The following is a 16,770-nucleotide window of genomic DNA, read 5'->3' as shown; positions in this document are numbered from 1 at the left end:
TGGCATTCCTGAAGCTTTTCACTCTTTAAAAACACAAAATATACTCAGACCCCACAGACCAGTAAAATATAAAATACTGTGAAGTTAGTGGGGGTTTTCAGCATTAAATGCTCCATTTGATTCTATATAAATATTACAGCCAAATATATCTACTGACGTTCTGAAGTTATGAGATCAGAAGAGGAAAGAGAAGTGAAATGGGGGGAAACTTGTGATTACATGGTAGATTCCCTCTGTTCTCACATCGTTATGGCCCGCTGAGAGATAAAGTGACTCAAAACAAGAAAAAAAGAAGAGAGGGAATGTACGAAGTGGCTGTAGCGGTAAGCCAAAATCAGAAAAGCAAGATGAAAAGACAAAAGCACACAGAAACACTCCTTAAATATGATGCCTTTCAGGGCACAGTGCACAAAGCCTCAAATTATGCTTTTCACAAGCTTTAACAGTAGGAAGGACCAACTGAGAGGCAAATAATGAAAAGGACAACTTAATCTAATTCTTGTCATCTGTGTGTATATGTGTGAGTAACAAGGAAAAGAGGAAGTGCCATTTCTGGTGGAGAGTTTAAGCTCCAAGGGAGAGATTAGGCAGTCACACTGAGTTGATCTCATTGTCCAGGATAAGAGGATGAGCACCATAGCCCTCTGGAGATTTTTACCAACACTGCTACAGCTTTTTGAAATCAATAAGGGTAGAGAAGATGGTGTTTATACACTGATTGATTGTGTTGTATCATTTTCACTGTGTTCAGCATGGCTTACAACCACCAGCTGGTCCTTGAGAGCAGTTCAGTGGCCAATAGTTACAAGACAGTAATAGCTGGTGGCTTTCAGTCTGGCACTATGTGGCCTCTATGTGCCAAGGGTACCAAGGAATTCATATCTGTGGAAAAAAAAAACAACTACAGGGCCTGGTAGACTGAATACAAATGCATTTATTAAAATCTGCTTTATTTCATCACCATTTCTTCAATATTGTACGTATGCTACACTGTAGGTGTCTCAATGAACTGTGTTAAAAGGTTCACAGAATCTGCATTTATTCAAAGGTATCTGAATTGAAAACAAGTGAAACTGTAAAGCATTGGCTAAAATCTGTAAATGTAATTTGCTGGATGGTTAAATGCATAATTTTTGTTCTGTATCATGCATGTATTATAACAAAACAGTTAGTTTTGATTAAGTTTAGGATAAATGTGTAAAAAAAAAAAAAATGTCTTATTTTGTTCTTCAAATATGCAAAAACTACCTGAAAACTGTGTTAAACAAATGCTAACATCAAAATGCCATGCTGACAGTGTCAGTGCTATCATTCTAATGCTAATGGCAGTAAAACAAGCACTAGAGGATCACAGCTACACGGGCAGCATACAATGAATGGAAATAAATAAATGCAGCAACACCGAAACATGTGCAAACATACATGGAAATACAGTATATAAAGCAAAACCTGAGTTTGGACAATTCTAACGATCTTGAAAGTCAGTATTTGGTATAACTACCTTTAGGCTTGAGTTATGCATCTGCGTCTGGTCTTTGCGGGGGCCACGTACATAACCGGAAGTCCCCGCTGAACCCTACGTGGCAATCACAATTCTTTTTGGCTATGTCGACCCAACGTGTACTTACATTTATGAAGAGGTGCGTGTCAGGTTATGTTGTAGGTTGCACACGTAGGGTTCAGAGGGGATTTCTGGTTAAGTACGTAGGCCCCACAAAGACCCGGTGCAGAAGCATAATTCAGGCCTTTTTCTTCAACACAGTGTGAACTCTCTTAGGCAGCATTCTTGTAATTTCTTTAATACTTTTCTATGGTATAGGCACTATATTGTTTCACCCAATGAGTTAGGTGCTTTTTATGCTTGAATGCTTCACTCAGTTAGTGGCTTAACAAACAAAAGGACCACTGGGAAAAAAAAAAAAAAAATCCAATGAAGCAAAATTTACAGAAATGAGGGGTGGGTCAAGACTTTTGCACAGTATTGTAATTGTCTATACATTTCATGGCCATCCATTCAGTAGCTGTTGAGGTATTTTTCTTTAGTTGCAACTGACGAAACAAAAGGAGAAATAAACAATGTTATAATGTTCATAATACCTTAAGAGGCAGAAGTAAACATATAGCTGGTAAAACAGATTAAATAAACAGCATTTTGTTGATGCATTCAGCAAACCTGTCAATAACGGCTATGGTTCTAAAAAGGAAATTTAGTTAGTATTACAAATTGAATATAATTAGTAGAAATAAGAGAGTTCGCAAATGCATCAATATTAAGAAGCATGAGGTTTTTAGTTTGATTTTTAGATTTTAATGAGTTGAAATTCCCTTTTACATGCAGGCACCATTGTTGCTGTGTGATCAGGAGGGGATTTTTCTCACATGAGATCGTGAAATTTTAAAAACTTTTACATGCAATACTTTTGCTAGTGTCTTATTCCTCCTACGTGATCAGGAGTTGAATAATCAAACTTGGCAGGTACATTTTAGGCCCCTGAAGGTTCTTTTCTGTTTCAGATATTGTGATGTCATCATGTTGCCTCGCAATCTGTTACAAATGGGCAATAAAATGACCAATTTGAAGCATACCTTATAAAAGTATTTTATCGTTTCATTTCACAACAGTAGCATTACATTTATTTTTCTAAAAATTAATATTATCATATTTATTATGTATTATGATGCCATTATGCTACCTGGCATCCACCAAACAATAGACTAAAATTTATGTAGTAAAGCATATAGTTCCTTCCAATTATCTATTAAATTCTTAAAAGATGAGTTCAAGGTGTTTTTGCTTGTTTGCTTTTTGTTGTTGTTGTTGTTTTTGTTTGTTTTTTCTTGGGTTTTTTTTGGTCTGTTTGGGGTTTTTTTTTTGGTTTCTTCACCACATTAATATTTCCAATTTTCTGAGACATGTCTCTGTTTCCTTGACTGCATTCTGGGGTCTGATAGCTTTTTGTTACAATGTGATGTAGAGCGGTGACACTGCTTTTTGAGTGGCTGACACATGGAGCCACATCTGTTTCATTTCACACATTTGAAAAAAAAAATATGAAAAATGTGGCATAGAGAAGAAAAGAGTTGAGAAAGCAAAGATGGGTTAGAGAGAAGGGGGGGGGGGGGGTAAAAAGGAAGAACAGAGGTCAGACATGCAAGACAACAAAAGACCAAAACAAACAAAATGAGGGGGGGCATATTTCAGAAAATATTGAAGAAGAGAGAAGCCAAAAAGGCAATTTCAGACAGGGACTGCAATATTTCTCTTTCAGTTTTTCTTTTTCTTTTTTTTTCACCTTCTGGTCTCCACCCTTTCCACACTCTGCAGTCCTACTGTGAAAGCAAACTAATCTGTACTGACAAGGACAGGAGTGTTTGATAGATCCTGAGGGAAATCTCCCACATACATAAATTGGTTATTCTGCGTTTCATCTGCCTCTTGACATGGTTTCATTTTATGATCTCTTTCATTATCTGTCTGTCATATGCCAGTCTTTATCACTCCTTATACCTGATCAGTTTAAGTGATGCCAGATGAAGCAGATATCGTGGTATGGGAAGCCACTAGTTCCCCAGACACCACGAGGTTAGGATTATAGAATAGATGTTCTCTAAGCTCTGTACATTTACCGGCTCAGTGAGCTGTCTTCTTCTTTTTTTTTTTTTTTTGCTTATTTTTAAGTAATTAATAATTCTGACACTTTTTATATTATTTGTTACCCTAACCTGTTTATCAACCCCCAACTCCAGCTTTCTGAATAACACAGAGGTAGCAACCATCTCCAAACAATAGCATTCTGTTGCATTTCAGTGTGTTGTTCACAGAAGGCGTGTCGTTGGCAAGTTTCAGTAAGATCTCATTAGCATCATTGGAGTGAAAAGGCAAATATTAGACCAGAGACAGTGAAACTCATTAGAGAGGAGAGCTTGAACTCCCCTGGATTGCGCACACACACACACACACACACACACACACACACACACACACACACACACACACACACACACCATCAACACACAAAAAATTTGGTTTCTTCTGCACCAGATCCTGACTTATTAATCATAATATTCTAATGACGCCCAACTTCATCAGGCTAAAAGACCTCATTACACACACATTTAGGTTAGCTTCAGGTGAACTAGTAGAGTCAGGAGTAGTCTGTACTTTTAATATGCAGTGGTTTTTATAGCTACACCACAGTAAGAAGCAGATGGAGCTCCTGTTGAAACCAGCTTTTATTCATTGGAGCTATTATCTGATTTCCCTTGAGGTCTTCAAACCAATTAGAATCAAAATGTATTTCAGTTTGAGAGACATCTAGACTCCAACACAAATAGCAGTCAGCCACACAGCTGGCGAGTAATTGAACTACAAATAATTAAAACAGCTGCAGAAGTACATCATTCATGTCTGTGCACCAGGACATTCAGAAAGCAAGGGGGGAAAAATGCAATTCTTAAGATGATAAAGATTACAATAATGCAATAGGTCGACATTGTTTGGCACTCCACTTAATGCTCTCTCTGTCTGAAGATCAATCATGAGCCTAGCAGGTCCTTTTAAGCTCATCATTGACACTCATTACTTTAATCTGGGTAGAAAAAGGAAGGTTAAAAATATCTTTCATTATTTTTCTCTCTTGCTGCTTCAACTTCCTGGACTTTGTCACAGCCAGACAAACAGCAGATTACAGGAAGTCGTGGCACCCCGCTGGATTTACTAAGAAATAGTTCCTGTACGTGACTCCTCATAAAATATGCCACTGTCACATTTTGTTTGGTTACACATTGCCAAATTATTCATTTGATGTTGCTTTACATTGAATAATAAAATCTTGTCGCTTTTTTTCCACCTCGTGACTGTGAGGTCTGTGTGACCCAACTGACACATTTCAGAAACCAACAGAAAGTCGCGTTCTTTTTTCCATTCGCACACAAAAAAAAAAAAAATGTCTTCACAACAGGCACAGAGGACATAACATTCTGGGAAATTTCCAGAAGGTATTTTGAAGAAATGAAGCGAGTGACTGCGTGAATGCAGAACTCCTGGTGCCTTCTCTGTATTTAGACCTTTATTTTAATTTAAAGCAGTAAACATAATACAAGTGAGATGCAAGCAGGGTTTGTGCAAAGATAGATGGACAGCTGGGGGTTTCTCATTCTACCCATCATCACATTTTTAAATTAACACTGGTCTCACATGTCAGGATTCAGTTATGGCCAGCACGACCGTGCCCACTGATGTCCATGCAATTTCTCCATCTGGTAATTTTTTTTTTTTCTTACTGCCAAAAGCTCTATCATATCCTTCTTGGAATGCATTTTTCATGCAGATGTCCTGTTCTCTTGCTAGTATGACCAATGCACAAACACACAGGAAATCATGTGTGATGGGTCACAAAAACAAACACCCTATCTATAGCACATCAAACAAGCCAAACCTCATTTGAAAGAATATCTATCATTGAAATCTGACTGCACAAAAAGTGCCGCTGCCAATCCTGTTTTTAGCTATAGCATGTCCCCACACTGGCTGAAAAAGTGAGATGATCCATTTAGCCGTGTTATCTTTTTTTTTTTTTTTTTTTTTTTTTTTTTTTGCTCACATAATGGATAAAAAAAAAAAAAAACATCCACATTTACCTGAAAGAAGGCTTTTTACATAACAATCTAATATATAAAGACACATACAAACTCTCCTTCTATTGCTGGACTCACTGTCAATTCACAGTGTTGAAACAGATTCAGGTCTTTGATGTATCATTGTTGTCAGTGCTAACCAAATCACTGCTGTGCATGAAACGAACCCCCTCAGGTCTCCAGAAGAGACAGCAGACTTTTCTTTCGCTACTTTTTTTTTTTTTTTTTCAAGACAGATATCCACAGAGGTTTTAAGAGTGAAAAGAGGAAAACATGACTGCATGGTTAACAGGGCTTTTGTGTTCCTTAGCTCCACTTTTATTTTCCTATTTACGAACAAAAGGAATTTCATTCTTGTCATTTTTTCCCAGTTATCCTGTTCATTTTTTTCCTGACAGAACCCTTTTGTTGCTACAAGGGTGTGTTTGAAATATATCTTACAGAATTGAAAGTGTGAGGGTTTTTTTTTCTCCCCCCTCTGAGTGGATTCCTTTACCTTGTTCTGTTTATGCTTTTACATCCAGCAATAGGACTGACAAATGGAGATACCTCAAAAGCCTTCTCAAAATGACATGACCGATTTTCTACCTCATTTCACCACAACAAACCCACTATGATACCAGGGCTTTGTCACTATTCGCTTTTATAGCGGTATAGCCAGTTCTGTGATCCCAGTAGACATTTTGCTTTTATCTGAGCCCTTCTAACCCTGTTTCTGCTCTGTTTTTTTTTTTTCTATCACTGTGTCCACCTCTTGCTCTCATCCACATCCATAACTCAGGGTGATAGTAGTGATAGTTGCCAGTGTGTGTATGAGTGTATTAAATTGTATGGTAATCGCTGTGAGAAAAGGGCACACGGTGCAGTTATGTTTCTAATGAGACACAGAGAAGCGGCCTGACCTCTCCAGCTGGTGCGCTGCAGACATTCATCATCCCAAACACATGCTGGATGAAGGGGTGAGGGGGGGAGAGAGAGAGCGTACTGCCCTCTATTGAGAGTAACACAACACTGCGGGTCAGCGAGAGGAATAAATTAAAGATGAGGAAGGGATGAAGAGAAGAGTATTAGAAAAAGTCTACCTCACAGAAAAAATACAAAGAGCCTAGACTTGGAGAGAGGTGGAGGTGGATTTCTGTGTTCAGCACTAAAAGCTCTGATTGCTTGCAGCTTCTTTGTAAAGCAAAATTGTCTGTTAGAGATAATTGATTTGGCTGTAATTATACACCATAAAGCGTAAATCACATAATCACTACAGTCACTATCGCTGGGCCCAGGATGGTGCCAGGCAGTAGGGGATACTGTAGCTCTGTAGCACTCCAAATATTTGCCTCAGAAAGAAACAGAAAAGAAAAAGGGAACGAGAAATAGATGGATTTGAGTAAGGTCCATCAAATGACTGATACTCATTCGATGGCGCTCGCTGATAGGATTTTCAACAAATCTTTTAATATGGCTAACCAAACAGCACTAAACTCTACAGTATGTGTTTTGTGAGATGTTTGCGCTCAGCAGTCGCTCTCTTCTGTTTTTGATGTTTTTACTTTAAGAAGGGAAACGATTTCAAAGAGCCAGAAATGGTCAAGAAATCGCTTAAGTGTCCCCTACATGAAAGTGCGGTTTTCAAAGTGCAAAAGCCATTTACTAGCATAATTACTGTTTGGTTTATTTTATTTATTTATTTTGTAAGCATATAGTATCATCACAACTAATTTATTCTAGTCTAATATTCAGCAAAGCTGTTGATTTTTTTTAAAAACATTATTTTTTAAATCCCTCATTTTAGTTTTTAGACTTTTTCCAGTGGCAACGATCCAATCTCAAAAAGGTTGATTGGCCTCTTTAGAATTTTAACACAGAAAGTAATGAAAGTAGGGAACAATGTGATAGAGAGAGGGGTAAGTCAAAGAGAAATGTCTTCTCCTTCTCCACATCTTTTGTACAAAGAGAGGTGTATTGTCTTTACTTTACACTGAATACATTTGCCAATACTGAATAACATTTTCTAACTGTCCTCAAATCTCATCCCATGAAATAGATGAATGTTAGTTCATCTCTCGATACTTTCCAACTTGCCAGAACTTGCAAAACAAGCAGCACAGTGATCAAATATATAAATTAATAACTATACTGTGTAAATTAGAGTTCTTGTTTTTTGTTTTCTTTACAGTGTTTTTAATGGCACAACTGGGTGTATTTGAATTGTAAATTGTAGCTGTGGCATTTTAATATGTGCCCACATGTTTCAAAGTTTTTCTTTTTTCTCAGACTTATATTCAGCATCATAATTTGATTGTCATACAGACTTCAGTATAAGCAAAGCCTTAGCATAGCTGCTGTCTAACCTAAATAATTTATGGGCCAGAAAGACTTTTCTTTTTGCCTGGCTGCCCATAGAGTTGAAAAGTGATGGCTATTTTAAATACATGGGGTCACTATACCATCAGACTCCATAAAAGGCTGTTTTAATCAACAGATTTTTTTTTTAAATATGCTGTCCAGTCATTACCTTGCTTGGGCCATTTCCCCAGCTTGTATTTTTATTAAACAAAACACTTTTATTATGTGTTCAGATAAAACAGCTTAACATGACAGGCATTGTGCATTGTCCATTTTTTTGTATCTAACCCTATGCCAAATTACTGCTATGAAAAAAAATTGGTTCACCTGTTGTAGGATCCTTGCCATTAAAGCTGCTCTCTAGTGAGGGTGGGCCCTACTATGGGAGTGGGGACAGTATGTGTCGCTAATAGCAGATCTTACCTATGTTAGTTTGCAAATTTAGCAGCATTTCCCTTGAACTTGTGGACCAAAGATTGCATCTATTCACACAGCTGTAGGCTGGAGCCAATTCCAGCTAATACTGGACAAAAGAAGTGTGTAGATAGGTCAACAATCTATCACAAGTTTAATGATTCAGATTTTATACACTAAAAATTCTTCAGTTGATATGTTTTTATTGTGTCATTTCAAAAACACTGTATGACTTTGGATGCTTATAATATTGTGTAAAGGTGAGTAGAAGATAATACTTGGCACATTTTTGACATCCTCTTGAATTTCAAGACTTTTATTTATTGGAACTGAAAAATAGAAGCAGCATGGTGGTTAGCACTGTTGCCTCACAGCAAGAAGGTCCTGGGTTTGAATCCACCTTGCCCGGGACCTTTCTGTGTAGAGTTTGCATGTTCTCCCTGTGTTAGTGTGGGTTCTCTGTGTGCACACCAGCTTCCTCCCACAGTCCAAAGACATGCACTCAGTGGGGTTAGGTTAATTGGTGATTCTATGGGGGGGGGGGGTTAGCCCTGCGACAGACAGGCGACCTGTACAGGGTGTACCCTGCCTCTTGCCTCGTAACAGCCGGGATAGGCTCCAGCCCCCCTGTGACCCTGAAAACGACAAGCGGAAGAAGATGGATAGATAAAAAATATAACAATATAGCAAAATGTATTTGTCTTTATTGTTTGTTTGTTTTTTTTATTAGGGCAGGGGTGGTTGCCTTACAGTATGAAGGTCCTGGGTTCAAATCCACCATCTGACCGGAGCCTTTCTGTGTGGAGTTTGTATGTTTTCCCCATGTCTGCTTGGGTTCTCTCCCAGTACTCCAGTTTCCTCCCACAGTCTAAAGACACACAGTGGGGTTAGGTTAAGTGGTGATTCTAAATGGCCCATAGGTGTGACTGTGAGTGTGAATGGTTTTCTGCACTCTTTGGCAGCTGGGATAGGCTTCAGTGTTCAAACAGAGCTGCACCCTAACAGTCCTCATTGTGGGGTCAGATTCACAGCTATATTCCTCTGTGATCACCCCAAGCCAAAGCTTCTCAGTGATTATTTGAAAGCATGTTTTTGTATAATTCAGAACACTGCCCACTGAAACTGATGTTTTTCTGCCTGACCTAGAACTGCTATTTAAGCAGTTTTCATCCACACTGATTTTTAGTTTCCAAAACTGTCTTCCCTTGCATTTTTTTTTTAACCAGAGAAGATCCTTAAATCTGCACTTTGAAATGAGGCTAGCATCTGAACTGTGAACATATGGGGGAGTTGGGGGATATTTAACTGCAGACTTGGCCAAAATATGTTCAAGGAAAACCTTGGATCTTATCCCTTAAAACCTCTCTCTTGAACCTCAATTTGGATTCTCTCCATCTTTTTATTGATTGCGTGACACCAAAAAAGCAAGCACACTCTTTAGGCTTTATCTATAGTACACATTAACAACAGATTTAATGCTAAAAATAGCTTGGAATTTTCATACTTATTACCTCTTGTATTTTATGAAATTAAGCATCTTAATTTTTTAAACTTTGTTGTTGCTGTCATTTAAAGTAGCAGACACTCACAACATGAATGTTTACCTCTGTGAGTCACATCCAGACTCACACTGGTGTGAGATTGTTAAAAAAAAAATTGGTGTCGCATTGAATTTTGACTGTGACAAAGAGAGATGAGAAGTAGCAGCTTGATCAAGGGAGGCATTGAGCAAATCTGATCAGTTTGAGGGGTTCTTTTACGTTCACTGTTTTTCTGTTCTGTTTGCATCTCCGTCAGCTGTGAGGAAATGATTTGCATGACCCTGGCAAGCTTTGTAAGAGAGAGACTCCATATTGAAACAGGATAAATAAATGATTGTTTAGTTTTTACTTTTTCTACACACTATGGTTCGTGGAACTTTAATGCTGCTGCAAACTGATTAATTTCCGATCAGATTTTGTGATGGGAATTTTGTTGCTTAAATTTTATGGAAAATAGAATATTCCACAAAATATCTGCATGCATTGCTGCTTAAAATGTGCAGTATAATTCTTTTTTGTAGTTTTCGTTGTATTGGCTGACTAATGTTCTGTTTCCCCTCCTCAGCCTCTCCACCTTCTTTTAATACTTTCATCATTCCTTTGTGTTCACATTACTTCAAGGTCTTGTTTGATTCTTTCAATTTTCCTCACTTTCCTTTTGATGCCAACATTTTGTTTAACCTTTTATCAAAAATCCATTCCTGACACACACATTTTTATCCTCTCTTTCTCTGTTTCTACAGAGTCGAGGCAGTGGGCTACCAGCGAGTGCTGCAGGTAGACTTGGAGGTAAATGGGCTGATGGTAACTCAGGGGAGCAGGGAAGTGGCATGGCAGGTCGAGTATCCGCTCACCCGCACCCTGACCAGTGAAGTGCAGACCCTCATCCGTCTAGCACCACAGGACCTGGGTGGCATCGTGCCACTAGCCATGGTGAGGAGTGACTGGCTGGAAGTTGCATGTGTGTATTAAGGAATATCTCTCAGTTCAGCTTTAGACTAACTGGCATCAGCCAAACAAATACTTGCAATGTTGATATATTATTTGGAGCGTATTGTTTCTATTGTTAAGTCATGATTTTCACAGATAGTTACAGCTTATTTTTTTACTTCCAGTATTATAAATTGTATAATTGTGCTGCTTTGTGGGGATATTATTCAACAAAATTACTGTCGCTAATGTCTTACCCCAAACAATATTCCTCTGCAAATACAACCCTTCATTGTTTTCACACACACAGATTAAATTTGATAGTGTTGTGTGGTATGCGTGGAAAGGTCTATGTGAGACCAAAACACCTAGAAGAAAAGGATCATAATGGCACAAACATGGTTAATATGTAACATTAACTTAATACACAACAGTGTAGGACACTGTATGTAAAAGTGCCCCTTGCAGCAGGACAGCTGTCTTAAAAATTGCTCACTTCCAAAATGAACAGTTTCTAATTTTTATGGTAGTTTCATTTTAATTGAGAAAGAATGTAACCCCCCCCAAATCCCAAAATAAAAGTTATAAATTGATCCCGAAGCAAAACAAGACTCAGTACTTGGTGGAGAAAGCCTTGATGGCAAGCACAGGTATAAGACACTTCTTGTAGTTGTTCACCAGGTTTTTTTTTTACATTTTTGATTAATTGTAATTTCTTTCATTTCCAAATAACTGCACCAACATTTGTCACCTTCTCACCAAGCTTCTTGCTGATGGTCTTGTAGCCCATTCCAGCTTTGTGCAGGTTTACAATCTTGTCCGTCCTTTGACAGCGCTTTGGTCTTGTCCATGGTGGTGAAAGAATCTGATTCTGTGGACAGGCGTGCTTTATACACATAATGAGTTGAGATCAGGAGTATATGTGATTAGTTGGATGATTCGTTGATTGATTGGTTGATATCTGTGGGAGCCAGAATTCTGGCTGGATTGTAGAGGATCAAATACTTATTTCACTCAGTGGCATGCAACTCAATTTATAACTTTTATGTAATATTATTTTTCTGGATTTTTGATTGGTATTCTGTCTCCATTAAGTTAAAAACTACCATTAAAAATTAGAGACTGTCCATTTCTTTGTAAGTGAGCGAACTTACAAATTCAGAGATATAATGACATAAACCCCACAAACAGCAGAATATTTGTGAGATCAACTTAAAAGCTAAACATAGTAGAAGTTCAACACCTACATTCAATCATGTTTTCTAAGATTGTTTCGGCAGTTACTTGGCAACTGCTTCTTTTACTTGTTTACTGTGACATTTAAAAAACAAGTTTGTATTTTAAGATCATAGTTTTAATTTTCCCACAATAAAGAACATTTTTATAATGCAGAATCCATAAAGGGCATAAAAGCAGTATATTCTATTCAGTGACCAACAAAGTATTATCCTGATTAAGAGCCATTCATTTTCCATTAAGTTTCTTTGCATTGCCATTGTGCATTGTTTGTTTCGGACTTTACAAAATACATTAGTATTTTGACCCTTTATAAATAATAACAGTGTGCCATATGAAAAAATATGGCAAAGTAATCACCATTTATTAGTCCTAAAAAGCCAGACCAATTAATTATTTTTAAAACAAAGCTTTGCATTTTCTAATCGTCCTGAAGCTCTTGAATGCGGCTCTCAATTTGCAAAATAAAAAGAAGTTAAATTGAGTTGGATTTTAACAATCCAAATGTGGATGAATTGGCAAGAAGCTCATGATTGCTAACTGTATTTTGATAATGACTGTGTAAACATAATGAATTATTGTTAATTGTTTTTTGAGGAAAATCATTCTGTGTGCTGAAAAGAGATTAGGGCAGTTTTAATTTTTGTCATTGATTATGGTCATGCAAAAATCAAATGCTTTCGAGCACTTCATAAACTTTTATCATACTAATTTTGTGAGGCAGTCGTACACTGTTGATTTATTGTTCATGACAAGTAATGTAGCTTTGAGGCTTTGGCAACATTTTTCCACTTTTAGTGTCATGTTAAACGAGTGTCATGTTATTTAATACATTGTATTAAATAATAGTAATACTAAATAATAAGTTGTCTAATGCACTTATTGAAAAGGATGTGTAGAAAATGCAGTCAAAGAACTGCTGACTTAAGCATTTCAGAAAGTACTGACAGTGTGCAAAATTTGATTTAAGAAGAAATAAAAGACACAGCCAACATCATATTGTGTGTTTTTAGCAATTTAATAATTAGTCAGTATTTATAGCTGTCATAACATTAATCAGTGTTTATTTTGGTAATTCAGTCATCATTCTTAAGTAGAAATAATAAACACTTTCTGCTTCTAGTTTTCAAATGCCAGGATCTAGTGGTGTCCTTTCAAACTGGGTAAATGATAGAGGAAATAATAATGAAAATATTATGGCAACCCTGATGTTCGTAGACTACTTATGAACACATTTTGACACACTTCAATGCCAAGTATTATGTGAAAGAGGAGCCTAATGAAGATGAATGAAAATCTAAAGGTGAGCTATAATCATAAAAAAGATTATTTAGTATAATTTACTAAAGTGACAAAAAACTAAAGTAAGCACAAACTGAGATAGTTGGGGTGACACGGGAGACAAAGGCAAGCAGCACAGGAATGCAGGCGATGGGCATATGGGTATTGGAAAAAGCAAGACTAGATATACACAGAGGACTGGCTGGGAAATGAGACAAAGATGGGTACAGCTGATGTTTGAAGGCAATCAAGAAAGCAGAGAAAAGTAACAAAGGCAGGAAGACATATGGGAAAATGACCTTCAAAGTTGAACAGGAAGTTACCATAAGACATATAACACAATGTTAAACAAAAAGGCAGAGGGCAACACAGGATGCAAGAGGAAAAAGTAGAAACACAGAGGAGTAAAGCAGAAACAGTAAATATACAAGAACTGTGTTTCTGTTTGGTCACAACTGTGACCAAATAGAAACAACAAAGATAACATGCCAGAATTTTTTAAAAAGTAAACAGGTGTCATACTTGATTTAGTAGAAAATTAGGGTCATGTTAAGACAAGTGTCTTATTCGGGGAAGTTTCATGGACCACCACATTACAGACAAACACTTAACCTGTTGTTCCCCATTCGAGTAACTGTGAATCTGGGAGGGTTAGTTAACGCAGTAATCACAAATTATCAGCAGACGTGACACTGATTGGTAACTTTTCACGTGCCCGTTGCACGTGACTGACCAAATGTTTGAGGACATTAATTGCTTTTAGACAGGATATAAAAAGCAAGATATGCTCCTCTAATTCCAAGAAAATGATTTTCTGAGTAAAGAGATGAAGAAGAAAAATCTTCTTGATTTGTAATTTTCTGTATGTTTGCTGAGATACATGAACACAGCATCTGGGTTGGGGAGATCCCTAAAATACACCAAGGCTTATCTAAAATGAACTGAAAGCCCACTCAACAGCATGTATTTTTTGAAGAATACCCAGGCTATGTAAAAGTACATAGCAATAATTAAGGTAAACCTTGAAAAAGCTGTCCTCTGTTTTCTTTTCTTAGTATTGGAAATTTGGTTAAAAAAATTTTTTTTTTTTTTTAAATTATCTTGTCATTTTAACCAATAAAAAAAATGTCCTCCATATTTTGTTATCGATAAAAATCCATTATTCATGGCTGAGAACTGCAATAAATTGTACACTTATGTAACACATTATGTAGTTGGTTTAAAGTTTAATTACAGCGTAAATCAATAAAGTCACACAAGATGCCTCATCCTCTTTGTCGTATTAATACAAGCTATTTAAAAATGGCAGCTTACACTAACTCTACAAAAAATGAGTACAACCAGAGGTCTTTTTATTTTATAGGGAAAGCACGTACAAGCATACGCTTAAGTAAAAAGCACCTGATGCAATACGGTGTGTGATCAAAAGGCTTTGGAAATTGGCCTATAAGACTCTAAATCTGATTTGATTTAAATTTGGCTGATTTGCTACTTGAGATCATTTTCCTGACATGTTCAGGTGGAATGCAGTGCAGCTGCTAAACTTACATCACTTTATGTTTTGAGCTCTGGAACTGTGCACTCACACACCACCAAAACGGCCCCAAATGTAATGTAAAGGTTTGCAGTAATGAGACCTGGGTCTCCAGCTGGGCAGATTTTGCACCATGAATTCATCCCCTCAGGCGAGATGAGTCAACTGTAACTTCCAGAGGAATTGTAGGAAGAAAAGTCACTGGAAAATATTGTTGTGTATGCACAGAGAGGTTTTTGGCCATGCCAACACAATCGGCACACACTACCTAGACCATACTTGCCAGATTCGGTTCCCTGCAAGCTGGTCCGCTTTCCAAAAGTCAAGTTGAAGGAGCAAGTAGGTTCCAAGGGTAAATAATGGGACTTTTGCAGAGTGATCTAAAAATGGCAGCCTCATTTAAAATGGCCAAACAATGCAAGAGAAGATGATGTCAAATACTGCTGTCCGGTTCCCAAACCTTTTTGATCACCTCTCATGTGTGGGACTTTTAGCCACTGCTAACTTGGAGAGATCGTCTTGGTGAAGTCTTAAAGACGTTAGATGTCTCTCTGACTTCTGATAACAAATTCTGTTCTGAAAAGGGCACCTGTGTTTTGACAGCACATATTCCATGTTATGAACCAGGTAGTAAATTAAAGGCAGATGAGTCAGTGTCTAAGCAAACTGGGTGTTCTTACTGTAGGCCCCATACGGGTGTACCCTGTCTCTCGACCAATGACAGCTGAGATAGGCTCCAGGCCCCCTACGACCTTGAATTGAATGGATGGATGGATGAATGGATGGATGGATGGATAGATATGTGACATAAGCCATCACCTTTGCAGTAAAATGCGTAGGTAGACACCAATCATTTCTGGCTCTTAGCAGTACTTGTCTGGGTACAGAATGCCAGACACCCCTGTTGAAGAGAACTCTCATCTCTCTGTGATTGCTTCTGGCCTAAACTCCCACAGAGAAGCACACATACTCATGCTTACCCAGTACCTGCTGGCTGCCAAACATGAAGTGCAGAACTTTTTTTTTTTAACTACAGTTTTCTTTTTTGTTTGTTTGTTTGTTTTTGTTTTGTTTTGTTTTGTTTTGTTTTGTTTTTTTTTTTGGGGGGGGGGGGGGGGGTTATTGCTGAAAATGGCCTGGAATAACTTTCTAAATACCTTTCCTCTTTGTGATCTTTTTTTAATGGCATATACAAAAAGGTAAAGTGTGAAAAAAAATCTTATAAAGGTTAAAAAAAAAAAAACAAGAGAAATGTGTGCAAACCCCAAGTAGAGAAGAGGGCACATTTAAACAGAACAAAAGATGGGTGAGATCAGTTTATGAATACCCCGACATTTTTTTATTTGAAATATTATTCATTTATTTTTATTGAAGGTACATTTCGGTAAATTCTATACATACCAACTTATTGCAGAGACAGAGACCAGTATTGAATAGTCATCCTGCAACAATAGACAAAGTTCATAATTTCATAGCAGATCCTTTTTCCAGGAAAATTGAATAAAGCAATTTGTAGTTCAACTGATGACTTACAATTTTGAATCTTTTGTGGCAGGACTTGGTATTATAGAATGCTAGTTGAAAGCTGAAGACAATGCAGTTTCTTGTTTGTTTTTTTCTGAATAAGTCATGTAGGATTCAGCTTAAAGTTTAATTTTTTCTTGAAATGAAAAAAAGAATTCTGACACAGGCATGGAATAATTACACTTCCCAAACCAATTTCTATCAATGTTGAGATATTTAATGCATTGTTAGCCTCAAGCAAAACAAAATAATCGAGAGATTGTGTTGCTAATATTAAGTGACGCTTATTACAGGAAAATTTATGAGTTTATTATTACTGAAAACTGCTGAGAT

At 37.2% G+C, this 16,770-nt stretch overlaps 1 protein-coding gene across 1 annotated transcript in view; it reads left to right on the top strand.

The window, feature by feature from the left end:
- Positions 1-16,770, top strand: part of LOC115789321 (transmembrane protein 132C) — a 156,123-nt gene that overhangs the window by 106,985 nt on the left and 32,368 nt on the right. The window contains exon 4 of the mRNA XM_030742693.1: positions 10,676-10,865. Within this exon, the coding sequence (XP_030598553.1) occupies positions 10,676-10,865 (190 nt within the window). The remainder of the gene's footprint in view (positions 1-10,675; positions 10,866-16,770) is intronic.

This window comes from Archocentrus centrarchus, chromosome 12 (assembly GCF_007364275.1).
Source record: "Archocentrus centrarchus isolate MPI-CPG fArcCen1 chromosome 12, fArcCen1, whole genome shotgun sequence".
Lineage (NCBI taxonomy): Eukaryota > Metazoa > Chordata > Actinopteri > Cichliformes > Cichlidae > Archocentrus > Archocentrus centrarchus.
This window is presented reverse-complemented; position numbering and strand designations above follow the sequence as displayed.